This window comes from Belonocnema kinseyi, chromosome 9 (genome assembly GCF_010883055.1).
Source record: "Belonocnema kinseyi isolate 2016_QV_RU_SX_M_011 chromosome 9, B_treatae_v1, whole genome shotgun sequence".
NCBI classification, from domain to species: domain Eukaryota; kingdom Metazoa; phylum Arthropoda; class Insecta; order Hymenoptera; family Cynipidae; genus Belonocnema; species Belonocnema kinseyi.
This window is the reverse complement of record NC_046665.1, coordinates 83293426-83314017: the sequence shown is the minus strand read 5'-3', so window position 1 is coordinate 83314017 and position 20592 is coordinate 83293426. Positions and strand designations below refer to the sequence as shown.

At 26.1% G+C, this 20592-nt stretch overlaps 1 protein-coding gene across 1 annotated transcript; it reads left to right on the top strand.

Annotated features, from left to right (window-relative positions):
* Positions 1-1997: 1997 nt before the first annotated feature.
* Positions 1998-20307, top strand: LOC117180224 (PHD finger protein 12). Its single transcript, XM_033372610.1, has 5 exons — positions 1998-2179; positions 5182-5381; positions 8778-9043; positions 14578-15614; positions 19828-20307. The coding sequence occupies exons 1-5, from the start codon at positions 2141-2143 to the stop codon at positions 20197-20199; spliced, it is 1914 nt and encodes a 637-aa protein (XP_033228501.1). The 5' UTR covers positions 1998-2140; the 3' UTR covers positions 20200-20307.
* Positions 20308-20592: the final 285 nt, after the last annotated feature.

Here is a 20592-nt window from a genome sequence, read left to right as displayed (position 1 = left end):
AGCTCGGAGTATTTTTTTTTTGCTTCTATTTCGCTTTAGTACATATTATTATTTTTTAATTAACAATATTGACACTGGAAAAAAACTCTTACAAATGCCAGTACCATAAATTCAAAAAAGTGAGGTTATGTACAGTTCTATAGGTCCGCCATCTTGGTGTGTAATTTAATAGGTATTTTACCTGGTTTCTACGTAAAATACTTTACTTAGGTATTTTGCGTAAAAAAACTGGGTAATTGCAGAATAGGGGCGTCACCTGTCACCTCCGTTTTGGTTGGGAAAAAGAAATTGTTTGGCAATAAACTATTAGAATCTTTAATTGAACGATAGATGCAGCGATTTCATAAGGCAAACGTTTAGAATTATTGTTACTTTTGTTACTGTGATGTCTCAAATATGGGTCTGTCGCGATATATCGGAATGATCATATTTAACGAAAAGTTGGAAATGGGTAGGGATTTCACCAACATTATTCTTTTTCTGGTCATAGGGGTGCCTTTCCGCCCCCATGCTACGTTGGAAAAGAGTAGAGTTTTGATAAAATTATTTTTGTGACCTTTCAAATGGGTGTTTCCGGCCGTTTGGATGTTTAAAACCCCCTAAAAGCGTAATTAGGGTACCTTTTCACGGAGACCTGTTTTGAATTAATCGTTGAATTAATTTGACACTTTGAGTTCGTATCTAGGTTATCAACCAATCAAATTTGCCATAGACCAACAAGGTACATAGAAATGAATCATATGAAAAATATTAATTTCGTGATTAATTCAAAACAGGCCTCCGTGAAAACAGACACGGAGATGGAGTGATGAGTCGTGGGAGGTGATTCACGGAATCTCGAGCGAAAGCCTGATTTCTCGGGTACCTGAGAACTTAATTATTAGCAATTATAACGCTCGGAAATTGTTTTCGGTCGCTTCATTAAAAGGAGCCACTTAAGAACTATCGAAAGCTGTAAAAACTTTGATTTCGATTTTTTTATTGTAAGCCCCCTTTCTTCGGCGCACTTTACATAAATAAATAAATATATATTTATCTGTTTATTTGCGGAATTAATTAACTGACTGTGTGGTGGACTATGGAACTAATTAACTTCCACTAGCTGGACCGTATGGTAAAGGCCTATCTTAACGCTCACTTTGCGTTGGGAGGAGGGGGTATGAATCTAGGCTCCTTACAGATTTATGAACTTAGTTCAATTCAATTTTAAATAAAATTATAAAATAACATTATATTCAAAAGCGAGCGCACTCAATTTTTGTAAGTTTAAATTTTATACTACTCAAATTATTCTTCAGAAAATTCTTTCTATATTTAAAGAATATTATTATTTATTATGTTTTTGGAAATCAATTTTCAGGATCATACATAACTTTGTATTCAAATTCAAACCTCTAAAACGGCCCCGGAGTCTCTCTGGGAATGATGGGACAAGAGCCGCTCTGGAGATATTTGGAACTAGTGGAATTTCACTAGCGAACCGATAATAAGTTCCAAGAACTCAAAAATTCCATCAGGTAAAAAGGGAAGGCGATATCTCCATCTCTTCAAAATTAATTATATTTTTTTAATTCTTACATATGAATACTCCTATATGGCGAACTGCTTGAGCTTTCTCCTCCAAAAGAATAGCAGACAATATGTAATTATTTTCTGATTAGCAGCAAAGATATTATAATTATCTTTGTCAGCAGATATCTCTGTCAGCAGTGGGACTCCAATGCTGTTTCGAAGTTGAAAACCGAACGAATCTCTCTTTCTACTTCCACACATTAGAAAAAGAGACCTATTCGATTTTCGACTTTCTACATGGCATCGAAGTTCCACTGCAAACAGTGATTGTGAAATAACCTAATGTCGTGCATTACAAACGTGTGAAGTGAGCCTTAGATTTTAGATTTTGTAACGAACAAACATTTCTAGTCCTTTGTCTTTGCCTAACCGCTAACTGGGTGTTTATATTTTTATATATTTTGGTGGTATTTATGCCCTGGATTTTCAAAAAATGTTAAATATTTGGGTGTATCTTTTTTTAAACAAAAATTTCAAGAAATACAATTGAAGAATGTTGTGATTATTTGAGAAATTTGAATAATTGATCATTTATCAATTCACCAAGTGTGTAAACAGCAAAACTACCATGGATTTAAACATAACCTCTTTTGAAGGATTGATGCCCGTGAGTAAAAATTGTACCATTCTTTGAATTTTCATTTGATTAAATTCAGAGACTGTGTTTAATCAGATTACAAAAATCTGGTTGATCATAGAAATTTTTCGTGGCATAATTAGTTACGGCCAAGATAATTATTAACGAATATCGAGATCTATAAATGAACGGGCTTGTTAGGTTCTTAGGCTAAAATGAAGAATTTTTTGTATTATTTTAAGGCTGGTGCTATACCTATACGCTCCACTTTGCGTAACTATTTTTCTTTTATTTATCGCATAAATAAATTTAGTTGATCAAATTAATATTTTGATAATAAAAATGAAATACATGGTGTCTGAAAATAACTATAATAGAAAACATTTGGATTAGAATTAAAACTTTTAACATTTTGTCGTTTCAGATTTAAATTGTTTAAAATTGTATAATTCTTGAATTAGAATCCTTGATAGATTAATAATTTTGAATGTTCGTTATATTTAAAATTATTTGTATCTAATTTAAATGATTTAAAATTGTGTGATTAAGAAAAAGCCTCAAGTTGAATAAATAAATTATCTTAATAATTTTCTTTGTCTAAAAATTTATGAAAATTTGTAAACTTAAAATACATCTTCCGGTTATATTCATTTAAACAGTAATAACTAATAGTCTTCAATAATTTTAATTTTCATTTACAAAGGAAATTATTATTGTTTATAAATCTTTTTGCCTTTATAAATTAAATATAAATTTAAATTAAATTTTGAATAAATTTAATATAATTTATGTTTAATTAAATAAAGAAATTAATAATTATTTTTAAAGAACAGTAAATGCAAGCGCATTTACTGGACAATATTTTGAATGGAATAAAGAGGAAAGAAAAAAAAATGAAAACGTGTATTATATCTAAATGAAAGCGATTAAAAGTGAAAAGTTTGAAATTGAAAGTTTTTGAAAATTAAGCATTTCTAATTCTAAAATGTAATGATTTAAACTTAAAATTTTAAATTGAAAATAAATAAAATTGTATCATTTCTAATTAAAAGCTTTCATAATTGAATAATTAAAAATTGAGAAGTTTTCAATTTAAATCATTTTCAATTCCAATTCATAAAAATTTGTCAATTTATTACTTTATTTTTTTGAAAATTCTATCTTTTTGATAAAAAATTAAACTTTTAGGCTGAAAATTCGTCTTTTTTGTTTAAAAATTAACATTTTATTTGCAACTACTTTTCTCTGCTGCTTGAAAAATCTTTCTTAGTTGAAAATTCGTATTTTTTGGTTGAATTTAACTATTTTTTTATTAAAGATTAAAATCTTTTTTGGTTGAAATATTAACTACTACCTTCTTCGTTTAGAATTAGTCTTTTTGGAATGAAATTTTAATTCCTTTTGTTTGAATGTTAAACTATTTTTTTAAAAATGGATTTTTTGTTCTTGAAGATTCATAATTTTAATAGAAAATTCATCCGTTTCTTTCAAAAATGAGTTATTTTGCTGGAAATTCGTTCTTTCTTTGTATAGTAAATAATTTTTTACTAAAAATCTAACTACTTCAGTTAAATATTCCACCATTTCAGTTAAAAAATTCTCTTTGGTTGAATATTAAGTTTTAAAAATAAAAATATTGGTTGAAAACATAATTTTTTAGTTGAAAATTCGTTTTTATTGTTTGAAGGTTAAAAATTCTATTATTATAGTTAAACATTCACTGTATAAGTTGGAAATTCACCTTTTTGGGTTGAAATTCAACTACTTCAGTTGAAGATTCACACTTTTAGTGGAAAATTCATTACTTTTTTGTTCTTTAAATGGTTCTTTGAAAAATTAAAATGTAATTAAAATGTTTAAAATTCATTTAATTCGTTGGAAATTTAACTATTGCACTTTTTTATTGAAAATTGATCTTTTTCAGTTCAAAATTCGACTATTTGGTTACAAATTTAAGCATTCCAGTTAAATATTCATCATTTTAATTGAAAATTTCTATTTTCAATCGAAAATAAAACTACTTAGTTGATAAATTGCTTGGTTGGATTTGAACTGTTTTGTTGAAAATTCATTTTTAGTTGAAAATAAATTTTTTTAACTGGAAATGTAAGTTTTTCATTTTTGCAATTGATTTTTTTTAGTTAAAGATTAATTTATTTATTTATTTGTAAATTCTTTTTTTAGTAGAGATAAATCTTTTGACTGTATAAAATTCATATTTAAAATTTTTTAACTAACAATTGACCTACGTATTCCCTTTTTGTTAAAAATTCAACTATTTTGTTAAAAAATAGTATTTTTAATAGAAAATTAATCTTCTTATTCGAAAATGCATCTTTTGGTAGAAAATTCAAGTATTTTAGTCAAATACGCATGATTTTAGTTAAAAATTAATTTTTTGTTTATTTAAAATTTATCTATTTCATTTTTGATTGAAAATTGATATTTTTAGCTCAAAATTCAAGTATTTGGTCAAAAAATGATCCTTTTTAGTTCAAAATTCAACTGTTTGGTTTAAATTCCATATCTCCTGTTGAAAATTCAATATTTTTATTCGAAGAGTTAGATACTTGAAATAGTACGAATTTAATTTGATAATATAATATTAATTTAATAATTTTCAAGAAAATATTAATTAAGCTAATATATTTAAGAATATCTTGCAATATAATTTGTCAAAGCTTCCCAAATTATATACATTGAATCCCTAGAAATTAAAAAAAAACATTTACAATAAACTCGCGAGCTTGAAAATAATCATCTTAAATTATATCACCGTAATTTTCTTAAAATTAATGTTTTTTAATCCTTGTACACTACTTTTCCTCATAGTTCAATATTTCCATATTTAGCGTTGCTTTGTTTAACACAAATTTTGGCAATAAAAGCTTTAAACTCAAACTCTAGATAATAATAAGTATTTTTTACACCACTTTTTCATTTAAAAATTAATTTTTGAATTTAATTTAATTTAAATTTAAATTATTTCATCTAAATTGAATTAATCAATTAAAAACAAATGTTTTACGCAGCATATTCAAGCGCTTATCGCGCCACCGACCTCTGAAGAGGCCAAGACAAACAAGGTTAAGAAAGAAAAGGGAGACAAAAAACACGCATATTTTAAACGTCCAGGTCGGGGACATAATCGAGATTCTTGTGATGCATGTGATGATGGTGGAGAGTTGATATGTTGCGATAGGTGTCCAGCTTCATTTCACCTGCAGTGTCAGTAAGTTTTTTTTTTCTTGTTTTTCTATTTTCCGTAAAATGGAGCTTAGCGGTGCGTCTGTAAAGGAAACAGGCTCACCGGTTATTTTATTTTTTATAATTAACAGGGTGGCCACCCATCCGGAAGAATCGGGAGTAGCTTGTACCGTCAGAAGACCGACAGGACCATTCCGATATTAAATATTCAAAATTTTCATAATAAAACTCTTGATAATCTGTTTTTAATTTGATAATAAAGCAGTATTGAACTGCAAAGATGAAATTTTTTCAATTTCCAAAACTGGAATCATATCATAGCAATCTTATTTTGTATTATTTATTTTAATTTGCAATGTAATTTCAAGAGTGAATAATAATTCTGAAGGAAAATTTTTAATTAAAAAATTAAAAATCAGGTTCAAAATAAAAAAAGGCAAAAAATAAACTATGCAGCTGAAATTCATACAGCAGTGAATGAATAATTTCGGTAATTTTAAATGCTTACAATTTTAGAGTTCTGAATTTACATGTTGAACGCTCAATTTAAATTTTTTTCCTTTCCTAGGTTTTAATTTGGAACTAAAATTTAATTAGTTGAATTTTTGAAATTATAATTAGCAATTTAAAAATAATTAATTTTCAGGTGATTTTAATTTACTTAAGATAATTGAAATTTTAAAGGGTTTGATTATAACAAAGTTTTAATATCACAATTTTTGGTGACTACATTTTTTCAGTTTTAAATGAAGTTCATTATTTGATTTTCTAAATAAATTCGAATTAGCTTTAATGTTAAATTATAATTTCGTTGTGTAATAACAATTTCAAATTCTAAAATTTCAGAAGTTTTAAATCGGAATTGTTCAAATTCAAAAGTTTTTAATCATTTAATTTTTATATCATAATATAGTAGAATAAAAAATATAGTTTAATATAATTTCTAAATCGTTAATTTTTTTCTAAACCGAGAGAAATCACGAATATTTACCGGAAAAAAGCCGGAAGTTGAAAATTTAAAAAATAAAGACCACTCTGATTAATTACCCCTTTCTCTGAATAATAAATTTTAAAATTGGCCAGAGCTGCTAAAGCCCAGGGAATGTCAGGAGAAACCTGTCAGAGTCAGGTAATAGTTGATAAACTGAAGTTAATTTAATTGTTTCGTTGAAATATCAAAAATTTGATAAAAAAGTATTTTTTTTGTTTGTTGAAAATTCATCTTTTTTGTTTGAAAATTCATCTATTTTTGTTAAAATTGTATCTTTTTTGTTAAAACATCAAAACTATTTGGTAATGATTAGTTTGTTTTGGTTGATGATTCAACTATTTTGTTGAAAATCGTCTTTTTGGGTCAAATTCAACTCTTTTTAAAACTTTTTTAAAACTCTTTATTAAAAATTAATTTGGTTAATTGCTTATTAAACTATTTCATGTCTGGTTGTAAATTAAGTTTCTTGGGTTGAAAATTCCTATATTTTGTTAAAATTTTTGGTTGAAAATTAGTAGTTTTTTTTTTAATTGAAAATTATTATTTTTTTCTTATTTAAAACTCAAATACTATATTTCAAGTAAAAAATATATTTGTTTTAGGTGAAAATTAAACTGTTCCTTGTCTGGTTGAAAATTCTCCTTCAGTTAAAAATTCATGTTTTGTGGTAGAAAAGGAATCGCCTTAGTTGAAACTTCATATTCTTGGGTTACAACTACTTCTTTTAAATTAAAAACATAACTATTTTGTTGAATATCCGTTTTTTTGTTGTTGAAAATTGATTTTTCTAACTATTTTTTTTTGTTGAAAATGCATATTTTTTGTTTAAAATTCGTGTCTTTAATTTTTTTTAAATTGGTATTTTTTAATATAAAATTAAACTTTTAGGTTGAAAATTCAACTATTGATTTAAAAATTAATTTTTTATTGTGTTAAAAATTCATTTCGTTAAATGAAAATGTAATTATTTGATGTTTGGTGGAAATTTAATCTTTTTGATAAAAATGTAGTCCTTATGGTTGAAAATTCATCTGTACAGTTCAAAATCAGTTAAAAAAACTTGATAATTCATTTTTTAAATTGACAGTTTAACTACTTCGTTTTTTGTCGAAAATTTATTTTTTAGATATAAATTTATTCTTCTTTGTTTTTATTGAAGGTTGAAGTATTTCTTTAAAACTTAATTTCATTTTGTTTAAAATTAATTTTGCACAGAAACTGTAACTTTTCTATTCTAACATGAAAATTGATCTATTTTAGGTGAAAATTCGTCTTTTTGAAAAGAAAAGTAATCTCATTAGTTTAAACTTAACTTTTTGGGTTAACAATTAATCTTTTGTGTTGAAAATTCAACTGTTTAGTTAAAAATTATTATTTTTTTTTATTGAGAATTCATTGTTCTTTTTTAAAAAATTAATTAATTTAGTTCTAAATGTAACTATTTTATTGAAAATTAGTTTTTCACTTGAAAATTAATTGTTTAAACGGAAAATGTAACTGTTCAATTTTTGGTTGAAAATAATCTGTTTTCATAAAAATTTCATTTGCAGGGTTGAAAAATCATCTAAATTGTTAAATATTAGTCTTTTTTGGTAGAAAATTCATCTTCTGTGTATAATATTTAACTATTTGGTAAAAAAATTAATTTTTTTGTTCAAATATTCATCATTTTACTTAAAAAATCGTTTCTTTTGTATAAAATGCAACTATTTTGTTAAACAAATTTTGTTACTTGAAAATTTTGCTGAAAAATTATACTCTTTTGTTGAAAAATGTTTTTTTTTGTTTCGAAAATTGGGCTGTTTTAATTGCAGATTCAACTAATTTCTTGAAAATTTGTATTTTTTGGTTTAATGCGGCTGTTTTTGATTACAAATTAAATTATTTTGTAAATATCAACTATTATACTTTTTGTTGAGAATGTATTCTTTTTTTATCAAAGATTCGTCACTTTGATTGAAAATTGAAGTATTTGATTGATAATTCATTTTTTCTTGATTCAAAAATAATTATTTTAACTGAAAATTTATTTCTTACATTTTTATTTATTAATTTATCTTTTTGAGTTGAAAACTCAACTATTTGGTTGAAAATTCAAGTATTTTATGTATATCTTAAATAATTTGAGGATTACATCCTATAATATGATGTACAACTGTTATTACTTAAAGTGTTTAAAATAATTTTAGAACTAAACCATTTTTTGCATTGAATTTTTTGATTTCCTAGGTATAAGGATGTTTCTATACCTAACAAAAAATTTTGGAACAGTCTGGGAAAATTAAAAATTGGTCATGGAGCGATTATTTTCTTTTTCTCAGATATTAAAATTTATTTAAAATCTTGTTTGGTGCAGTTTCTTTAGTTATAACGAATGTAAAGTTGCCAATACCATTTAAATAATTTATTTTATTTTTCACTTAAAAATAGTGACCCACCTTTGGATCCAAATGAAATTCCACAAGGAGAATGGATTTGTCATGCCTGTCGAAATAGTACAAAAAAAGAACCGGCTGTAAGCAAAAAAAGAAAAAGAAAATCCGCCCTGGAAGTATTAGCTTTTGCTGCATCGCTAGTGAATCCTAAAGAATTCGATTTGCCACGAGAATTACAACTTCCGATTACATTTCCTGGCACTGACAAGGCTGATCTTGTTCCTAATAAAAGAAGAAAACAGCAAGGTGTAAACAACATTGGTAAGAACGATATTACATTTAAATATGAAACTCTTGAAAATAAAAAAAAAAAACAAGAATCCTACAATAAAATTTTGACAAAGTACCCTTCATTCTCTCAATTTAAATTAAATAAATAAAAAGGAAAGGAAAGAAGGCAATCTGCAAAATCCCCTTCCTTCTTTTTTCCTTCTTTTTTTTAATACCTTGAAAATGGTGTTGAATAAATACTGAAATATTTTAAGAGATTGTGAATAAAACAAGAATTTTTCAAAATTAATGAAATACTATTAAAATTACTAAGTTTTTTTTAGTTTGGTAGCAATGTAAAATTTAGAAAATCAAATTTTTCTCGATTGATTTTAGATTAAAGTGTCTAAAATATATAATTTTCTACTTTTATTTGTTTCTAGGATGTCTTGCGATTACTTTATGATAGAAAAAAAAATAATTCTGAAGTGCTAACAATTTTTATTATTCTGTACTCCTAGATTTTCTTGTAAAGAAAGTAAAATTGGATACAATATTACAAAGGAAAACAAGTATTTCGTTAGATCTTTAAAAATATTAATTAATGTAACATTTTATTATGTAATATAATGTACCAAATTTACTGTCTGTTCCAACAAATTTTAGAATTCAGGATAATAAAAATTAATCGTAGAACAAGCAGAACTTCATATTTTTTTCAGATAATAACCGTGAAATGTGTCAGAAAAAAATGTTATTTTCCATCCACTTTGACCTTAAGGTGCTTCCTCAGGCTTGAAAATTATGCCATGCATTTACAAATGACAGGATTTTTTCCACAATTATGAATTTTTTGATCTCATATTTTAACCACATAATCTCAGTGGACAAATACAAACCCTCAAAGAGGGATTTTTAACTAAATAGTTGAACTTTCTACCAAAATAATTAAATTATCAACCAATCGTATGAATTTTCAACAATAACGTTTACTTGCTACAAAACATTTTTATTTCCTACCAATTTTATATATTTTTAAGCCAAAAAGACAGATCTTAACAAACCCGAATTTATTTTAACAAGAGTTCAACATTCAACCAAATAGTTGAATTTTCAAATAAAAAGATGAATATATTCAAAGAAAAAGAATTTCGTGACCAAGAAGATCCATTTTTCAAAAAAAAATTAATTACATTATTCATTTTTATGAATGTAACAAAATTATGATTCACCGTAAACATTGATTACAAACAATTGTATAATATTAACAAATAATTTCACCTTAATTGTCACCGTTGACAACATTTTATTTCTATATTGTGGATAATGTAGACATTATAAACCTTCGAAATCAAATTATTGTACAGAAACGTTCGAAATTGAAAGTATTTACTTTTAAATGAAAAATTTTTTATTCGACAAATTTTCCAACAAGTTTGACCTTGAAAGCTTAATTAAAAAAAAATTGATATTTAAAAATGGAATAATTTCTTCATTTTTGAATGGGTTCAATTTTAGAATTCTGAAGTTTTACCGTAAACATTAAATTATAAATGTTTTCCTATTTATAACTTTTAACTTTTCAATTAACATTGAAATTGTGGAATTTCTAACAGTCCAATGGACATTTTAAACATTGTTCATTTCTGAATTTTTTAATATTTTCCATTTAACCGTACTTTTTATTTCGAGCGTTTTTTCAGAATAATTCAATTTTCAAGGATTATGATTGAGCCTGTTTTTTTTTCATTTTGACTGCGGAGAATGCAGGTGTCCTTATTTCGATTTTCCAAATATTTATGTAATAAATGTTTAAGTTACATCACAATTTTTGTAATTTAATACAAATTTACATTTCTACAATTGGAAAATTTAACTACTTGGTAGAAAATCGCCTTTTTTTCTTCATAGTTTTTACAATTTTTTTGAAAAAGTACATATGTTGGTGCACATTCGTATTTTTTTAAAAGAAAATTAATCGTCTTCACAAAAAATGTTACTATTCTATTTTCGGTTGAAAATTTATCCTTTTTTTTTAGTATAGAAACTTGTACTATTTGTTGGAAAATTGGTCTTTTTTGTAATAAACAAATCGTCTTGGTTAACATAGCATCTTTTTGGTTGAATATTCAATTATTTGGTTGAATGTGGTACTGTTTTGTTGAAAAGTCATGTTTTGAGCTTCATCCCTTCAGTTGATATTAATTAATCTCTTTGTTTAAAAATGTAACTATCTTGTTTGACGCAAAATAGTGCATCAATCCTGAGCAACAACACATTCATTGTGAAGCAAGCAGCTGTATTTGACACAAAGATTCAAGAAAAAAAAAGATAAAAATGATGAATTTCGAGTTCCACATTTTTCCGATTCAAGAATACGCAGCATCTTTCTTCCATATTTTTTGTCGTAGAATCTGAGAAGAGATGATAAGTTACGAAAACTCTCAACAGAAATTAAACGAATGAACCGATTTTCTTCTTTCTTTTTTTAATCGTCTCGTTATCTGATGCATCTAAAGCAGAATATTGAAATTAAATTCCTTAATGTTTTAATCATTCTTAGTTTCTCAAACGGCTCTTATCTCTAACAATAGGAAGAGCGCCCAGAATTTCTTTCACCATGGGTACACTCATAGTGGTCGTTTGCTACTTCCCAGGCGCAGAAAAGGCGTCAAATTTTCAATTAATTGCAATAAAACAAGAACCAGACCATTTTCATTCATTAATTCAGATTAGATTAGATTAATCAAATTTCTTAGATTATTAAGCTAGGGTGTTTACCCTACGGATAATTTGAAAATCTCGAGTTTCTCCCGGCCAATTTAAAAAGAGCTTAAAAGATTTCTAAACATTTTAAAAGATTTCTTATTTGGAATAGGGGATTTTGGTAAAGAATTATAATTATAAGTTAGAACAAAGAATATTGTAATCATTCTTTAAGAAAAATTTCCTGTTCCAAGTCAGGATTTTACTTATTTGCAACATTTTCTATTATAATTCAGAAATATGTTAAATTCTTTTTTTTTTAATTTAGAGGAGGGAAGTTTCAAATTGTAGCAATAAATATTGTAGCAACTCTGAATAAGGCACTCTTTAATGCGAATAATATGCAGGGTGGCCGCTGGACCGGGAAATGATCGGGAATTTTATGGGACCTGGGAAAATCGGAAAACGACAGTGAATATCATTTAGTTTAGAATCCTTAATTCGAAAATCTTTAACTTAAAAAAATTTCCATTTTATATTTTTAATTTTTAAGCATATATTTTAATTTAAAGAAATTTGAAAATGCAGTTTTAAAGGTTAAAAAAAATTAGAAGTTTTTAAAATCGAAGACTTTTTCATCAAAAACAGGATGGCGTCCGGACCAGGAAACTGGGAATTTTACGAATTTTCAGAAGAAAAACCTGCCCAAGTTCGATTTTAACAGTTTTTAAAATAAACAACTAAAAATTAAAAGCATTTGAAGTTGAAATTTTTTTTATAAAAAACAGTTTTATTTTATCAACTGTAAATATAAATAAATAAATTATTTTTAAAATGGATCTGTACTCTAAGTATAGAAATCTGAACAATAATTGATTTGGCCAAACAATTCTAGATCCGTTCAAAATTTCAGAATTTCCAGATTGTAACTGTTTCAATCCGAGTCTTTATAAGAATTGAAATTAATATATCATTTCTTCCGATAATTTTATTTTTAAATAAAAATGTTCATGATTTATCAATAATATATTTTTAATTCAGAGTTTCAGGTATTCCTTTATATTATTTTTTTATATTAAAGTTTAAATAAATTAATTTATTAATATATTATTTCTATTAATGTTTTCAGCTATTAAAAATATAAAGGTGCATTTTACTATTTTCAACTTAAAAATAAATCCATAATAATGTAGTTGTAATTAAAAGTTTTTATTAAATTTAAAATATTCTGAGCCCAAATTATTTAGTTTTTATCCCATTTAATTGGAAATTTCTTAATGTAGAAAAAGAATAGGTATTTAATATTTAACAATATTTCACTGTTCATTTAAGACGAGTAAATTGAAACCAAATATTTAAAAGAAAACAATTTGAAACTGAATTGTTTTACATAGAAAGCTTTGAATATTTAGATTTTTGAAGAACTTTTAATCTTTTAGCGTTGCCATTTTTAATGTTCTATTTAAAAAGTGTTTAATTTATAAGTGAAATTGTTACGTTTTGACGCATAAATAACAATTGAACACTTATTATTTGTAGAAAAAATGTGAGTGATTTGAAGAGATATGTAGCAGTTTTGAAATTATTTAAAATTAATTAAAAACTTGCAATTATTTCAAGTAATTTAAACGAAGTGTGTTAACATTTTTTTCAGAACTTCTAAATATATTTTAAAATTAATCGAAATTTTCCTACAATTTTAGAAAGTCCAGCAAATTAAATAAAATCTTCCATGTTCTTCTTTGATCATTTTTTAAATCTCTTAAAATCTTCCTAAACTTTCTGTTACAATAATTTTTCAAAGTGAAAAATCATTTTCAAATTTCAAAAATCTAAATTTTATTTTAAATTCGGCTGTTAGTATTTCAAATTATTTCAAGTTCTAAATTTAATTCAAATCTTTCTAAAACTTCTAAATATCTCTTAATATTACTCTAATATTTTTAGAAATAATAAGTGTTCTATCGTTATTTATAAATTCAAATTTAATTTTTTTTTAGTTTGTAGGATTTTTTAAATGTTATAGAAAAAATTCAATTTATTTCGAAATATATTTAAAAATTCGGACAAAAAATTCAAAAACGATTTTGAATTTGATAAAATTTAAAACCACTTCTAGATTCTTCAATATATTAAAATAAAATTTTAAAGCTTTTGAAGGATGCGTAGACTATTTAAAATTAAAATAATTTAACTTCTAATTTAAGAACTGTTAAGTTAAAAAAAAATTATTTTTCAATTTTTAAGGTGTCTAGCTTAAAATTACTTAAAATAATATAATTTTGAAAATTTTTAAAGTTCATTGCTTGATTCTTTAATTTAGACTTTTGAAAATGTTAACGTGAATTTATATTATTGGAACTTAATCTGAATCTTTGAACTCAATAATTTATCAAAGTTCTAAATTTTGCAGTTTATTTGCATTTCATTTAAAAGTGTTACTACCTTCCAGTTTATACGTGTAATTTATTGAGCATTTTAATACACAATTTTTGAATTGAAAACTTTTAAACTTCAATTTTAAAAGTTTGGAATTCAAGGTTTCCACTTTGAATGTTTTTATTTGTTGTTTATCGTTTATTACTTTATGTGGAAAAATTTTTAGAATATAGTTTAATTTTTTTAATTTCATTGGCCGTGAAAAATGTTTGCGAACCGGGAAATGACCGGGAATTTTGTTCTGCGATTAAAATGCCACCCTGTATATGTTTTCTATTAATTTGACTTATTTTACAATTGAAATTCAGCGCCCTTTCCAATTCGAAGCGATACATTTTCCCGTGAAATTTAAATAATTTAATTATTTTAAAAAAAAAATAGTATCCGAGTACTTAAACTCTTTAGAAAACCAAATATACATGATAAAATTCTGTTTTAAGGTCAAAGTCACTGTATGGAAAATGGATCAATTGTACCTTTGCCCGCTCGCTTGTGTTTTGAATGTGGCCGAAGTTGTAGAAAAGCACCGTTGTTGGCATGTGATTACTGTCCCTTGTATTTTCATCAGGACTGCTTAGACCCGCCACTGACAGCTTTTCCTAGTGGACGCTGGATGTGTCCAAATCACGTTAACCACTTTTTAGATCAGCATCTCCTGAATTCTTGTAGTGCAACCGAGCGTGTGAAGCTCTGGGATCGATTTGCAAATCGTCAAATAGACCAGCATGCTGTTAAATTGCAATTTCTACGAAAAGCGCACACGGCCAATCCGATGTTTAGAAAAAAAGTTGAATTTACAGACCGATTGAGGGTGAAAGTGCCGTGCTCGATAAAATTTTACTATGCAAATCCGCCTGAACTGGGATTCATTCATTCTTATCGCTATGGCGATGCTCTGTATCCCATCATGAAAAACAATGAAAGCAGCGATGAAAATGTACAAAATTCTAAGGTTAAAGATACAGTGGAACCAAGTCCAGCAGATCGAGAAAAGACAGTGTCAAATTCTGTTGTTTCCGTGAAAAAGGATGATGATAGTATTTGCGGTATTCGGGAAAATGAGGAGACCGCGTCCAAAGGAACTGAAATGAATGTAACACAGAAGGAAGAAAATGTTGGCAGCATTACATGTGAGGAAACGTCTTTTTCTGACAAGGACACCTTTAGTGGAAATATATTGAGCTGTCGAGCAGCAAAAGAAGGTGTTCAGCTTTTAGAATGGCCTGTTGTCGAAGCTTTGGCTTTGCAAAGATTAGAGCAAATTTTAAATCCGACAAATGAAAGCTATAATTCAGTGAACCGTCAATTGCGAGTCAGAGCAGTACTTTTTCCGTTAACTCACGTACCAGGTCCACCAGTTTTTATGTCTTATAAAACATTCATAGTTGGAACGGGACCCAACTGCGATTTATCGTTAAGTCGATACGGAAATTGTAGTTTTACATCGTCTAAGCATGCGATCATCTTTTTTGACCAGGTAAGAAGGTTTTTTTCAGTAAGGGACAGTACTTAAATTACGTAACAGCTCAAGGGCAAGTATGTACGTAATTTTTGCAAATTCGCAAAAACTTTCTACTGGATATTATATTTTTAGTTAGTAGTTTTATTATTTGGTTGAACATTTAACAATTTTCTTAAAAAGTTATCGTTTTTGTTTGTAATGTCAAATGTTTATTTAAAAATTCGACTTTATCGGTTAAAAATTCAACGCTCTTTCGTAGAACATTTGAACTTTTGGATAAAAACGATTTTTTTCTGGAAATTTGATTTTTGATTTAAAATTTCATCTTTTTTTAGTAAAAATGTTGCATCTTGCTTGGATGAAAATGCAACTGTTTTGTTGAAAATTCCACTATTTTCTAGAAAATTAAGTTATTGTTTACAATTTGTATTTTTTGTGTTGAAAAGTGAACTGGAAAATTCATACTTTTTGGTTGAAAATTTGACTGTTTTTTTTTTTTTTTGAAAATTTAACTGTTTCGTACTAAGTTTACTTTTTGCTTGGAATATATATTTCAGTGTTGAAAAATGAACTGAAATCTTTTCTGGATGAAAGTTCAACTTTGAAGAAAAAGTTCTCGTTTTTCAACTTGTTTTTTTGTAAAAACTTATTTTTTGTTTAAAAAAATCATATTTTGATCCTGAAAAGTCAACTGGAATCTTTTCTGGATAAAAACTCAACTATTAAAATAAAAAATAAAAATATTTTATCTTCTTTCAAAGAAATTTCATCCTTTTTGAATAAAAATGCAACAGTTTAGTAAAGAATTCAACAATTTTGTTAAAAAGTCATCCTTTTTCATGAAAAAACTCGTATTTTTGGATTAAAAATTCAGATTTTGATCGTGAAAAATCAACTGAAAATTTTTTTATATCAAAATTCAACTATTTTTTTTGAAAATTTATGTTTTTGGTTTAAAAATTCATCTGTTTTGATCGAAATATAATTTTTTTTTTATGAAAATGGAACTTTTTAGTTACAAATATTTTTTCTTTGCTTATTGAAAATTCATCTGTTTATTTTTTAAAAATTCTTTTTTTAAATAAAGGATGAAAATTATACTGTTTAGTAGAAAAGCCTTTGTTTTGTTGTTTGAAATTACTTCTTTAATTGGAAATGTTACTTTTACATTTTTCTAAGATTTATCTTTTTTAGTTGAAAATTCTTCATTTTTGATAAAAATAATAATTTTCTTAGTTTGAAATTTCATTTTTGTTGGTTAAAAATCCATAAGTGTCGTGGAGAATTAATTTTTTTCTGAAAAGACAGATATTTTGTTTGAAAATTCAATTTTTGTAGAGACAATTCGTCTTTTGGCTTAAAGGTTCAAGAATTTAGATAAAATTTTATTTCTTTCTTGAGTGAAAAATCTTTATTTGTTGACAATTGATATTTTTGTTTTTTAAATTCTTTCGTTTTTTATAAATTTCATCATTTTTGATTGAAATATAAACTATAACACTTTTTTGATGAGAATTTATATTTTTAGTTTAAAAATTGAACTATTATGTTAAAGATTTAATTATTTTGTTTAAAATTCAAATATTTTGTTAAAGAGCCATCTTTTATAATAGGAAAGACATTTTTTTGGTTTAAAAAAAATTAATAAATTAAAAAGTTTTTCATTTCTATCTGAAATACTGTTTTATTTCGTTTATAATAGAATCTATGTTAAAAGTATGACAAGATAGAAATTCTGGTATTTGAATATTAATGATCAAGTAGAATAAAAAATTACTTAAGGAAACATCAGGGAATCTTGAGTTACGTAATTTAAGTACGGCCTCTAACGTTAATTTTTTAAGGGAAATGAGAATCGAAATTTCCAAGCCTCGGACTCACGCCACTGTTAACACTTTTTTTAACGATGCAACTATTTTGATACTATTATGAAAAAATGACACTAATCGAACTATTTTTACACTTTATTTTTAAACAGATTTTCAAACTTTTTTGCTAGCTTCGCTAAAATAAGATACGCCATCTTAAAAATTGAAATTTAAAAAGATTTCGAGATTTTGAAGATTTCAACTGATTGATTAACTGATTTCAGAGATTAGAAAGTATTTTCTAGGAATATAGGGCTTCAAAGCCTTTAGATTTTTAGACTAAAAACAAATTCTAAGACAATTCAGAGAATTTCATATATTTGAAGGAATTTTAAGAGATTTCAAGGGATTTTGAAGGAATTTAACTGACTTTATGGATTACAAGGATTTTCTAGGGTTTCTGAGCTTTTAAATTTTTTAAAAGATTAAAAAAAAAGATTCCTAGAGATTTCTGAGAATTTCCAAGATTTTAAGGGATCTTAGGATATTTTAAGAAGTGAATATCTGATCTTAGGATAAGATTTCAAACTGATTTCAGGACTGGAAGGAATTTTTTTCGGTTTTAAAGCTTTTATATTTTTAGATTAAACAAAAATTTAGAGATTTCAGAGATCTTCATATATTTCAAGAAATTTTAAGAGATATTAAGAAGTTTGATGAGATTTTATAAGACTTAAAAGATTTTAAAACATTTTTAGGGGGTTTTAAGGAGTTGAACTGATTTCAAGGGACGTTAAGAAGTTTCTTGAAAGTTCATTATTTTGATGGAAGATTCATAATTTTAGGTGAAATGTTGTTTTTATTCTTCATTAGAAAATTATTTTTTTAACGGAAAATGTAACTATTTTGCTAAAAATTGAACTGATTGTTTAAAAATCAACTTTTTTGTAAAAATGCATATTCTCAGGTTGAAAATTCAACTGTTTAGTAAACAACTTTTGTTTTTGGCTTAAAAATTCAGCAATTTGGTAGAAAATGTAACTATTTGGTTACGAATTTATCTATTTTATTTAAATTCCTAATTTGGAAGAAAATCAAATTTTGGTTCAAAATGCAAGTGTTTGGTTGAATTAATCTGTTTTATTTGAGGACTCAAATATTATGCTGAAAATTCATTTTTGTTGGTTAAACCCGACTGTTTTTTGTTTAAAATTAATTTTTTTCTGTTTAAATATCAACTATTACATTTTGGTTGAAAAATCATATTTTTAAGTTGAAAATTCAACTGCTTTGTTCAAAATTAATTTTGGTTCGAAAATTAATTAATTTTAGTTACAATTGTAACTATTTGTTTGAAAATTCGTCTCTTTTTTAGTTAAAAATTCAATTTTTTAGTTCAAAATTCGTCTTTTTGGTTTCAAATTCAACTGTATTTCGTTACAAATTCTTGTATCTTGTTAATTTTATATTGCACCCTTTTTTTATTTGGGACTACGTATGTACTTTTAAATTTTGACTATAAATAAGTTTAATTCTTTAAAAATATTATGACACAATTTTTACCCTATTTTTTGAAATTTGTGATACTATTTACAATATTTTTTATCTTTGAAGTGAATCTGAGTCCTGCACTATTGGTCAACGGGATGTCTACTCTATCCGGGTTTATCTGAAATTTTCAGGAATTTTTTATTTAGCTGGAAAACCTTGTAAATATGAGGACATTCTTTTAAATGCAGGGAATTTTAGGTTTGAATTTTTTTTAAACTGAAAACTTAACTATGCCAGTTTAATATTCCATGATTTTAGCTTAAAATTCTTCTCCTTGAACGAAAATTCAATTATTCTAGTTAAATATTCATAATTTTAGTTGAAAATTCATCTCTTTAGTTTAAAATTAATTTTTTTCATTGAACATTTAAATATTCAATTTTTGGTTGAAACTGATTTTTTTAGTTCATAATTCATCTATTTGGTTAAAATTTGATATTTTTTAGTAGAAAATAAAACTGTTTGTTTAAGAATTCATCTATTTTGTTGAAAACCCTTATTTTTTATATAAAGTTAATCTTTCTGGTAAAAAATTCAAGTATTTGGTTTAAAATTCATCTATCTTGTTAAACATACAATGTTTTTGCTTGAAAAGATACAAAATTTGAAATGGTTTAAACTGAAATTAATATAGTACCCACATTATTTTTACCTAAATATCCACTAAATTTTAAGAATATCTCGGAATGTAATTTGTCAAAGCTTTCTAAATCAAACATATTAATTGAATTCCTAAGAACTGAAGAAAAAAAATCATTAATAAAATTTGTCAGGGAATTTTTTCCAGGATTTGAGTAGACACCCTGATCGACGTCGGATACGTATTAGTTCTGAATGATTTAAAAAAATTTGAAAACTTCAATTTGCAGTGCACTAAAAGATTTGAATTGCTCAACTACAGTGATCATGGAACCGTAGTCGATAATATAATGTACTCATGTGACTATGCTAAGCGTCCACTGTCAGGCAACAATAAAAAATCCGATTATAGAGTCAAGGAGGACAGTACCGTGGAAGAAATTAAGAAGATTGCATACAAAAAGGGATCTACTGATGCTGGACATCCTCTCGAGCCGTCAAAACGAATCGGCTGTAAATGTGTTGATAATAAATATTCAAACTTGAGCGAGGTATGTAACGAGGAAGGATGGGAAGGAAGTGCTATTATTGACCATGGTTCCACTGTGACATTCGGATGTATTGCATTTTTATTCAGTATGATAGATACGCACTGGGATTGATCCACATTTGTCGCAACCAATTATCAGCCTATTGTCTTGTGCTTTATTGTACACTTTTGAAAATTTAAATAAATCTTACGCCTGTTAGATGTATGTATGTAAATATAACAAAAGGAGCAATTTTTTTACCCGCTTCGTAAAAAATAGGTTTTGTGGACCTCAGGAAATTTGATCGAGTAATAATGTCAACGTCACAATATTAGGCACTATTGGTGACCGCACAACTATTAGTACTGTTGGTGACCGAACGACCATCAATATTTCTGATGACCATACGGCCACCAATACTGCTGATGACTGCACGACCACCAATGCTGCTTTTAATATACGATCACAGATACAGTTGGCGACATTACGACCACCAAATATATTGGCGACCGCACGGATAATAAT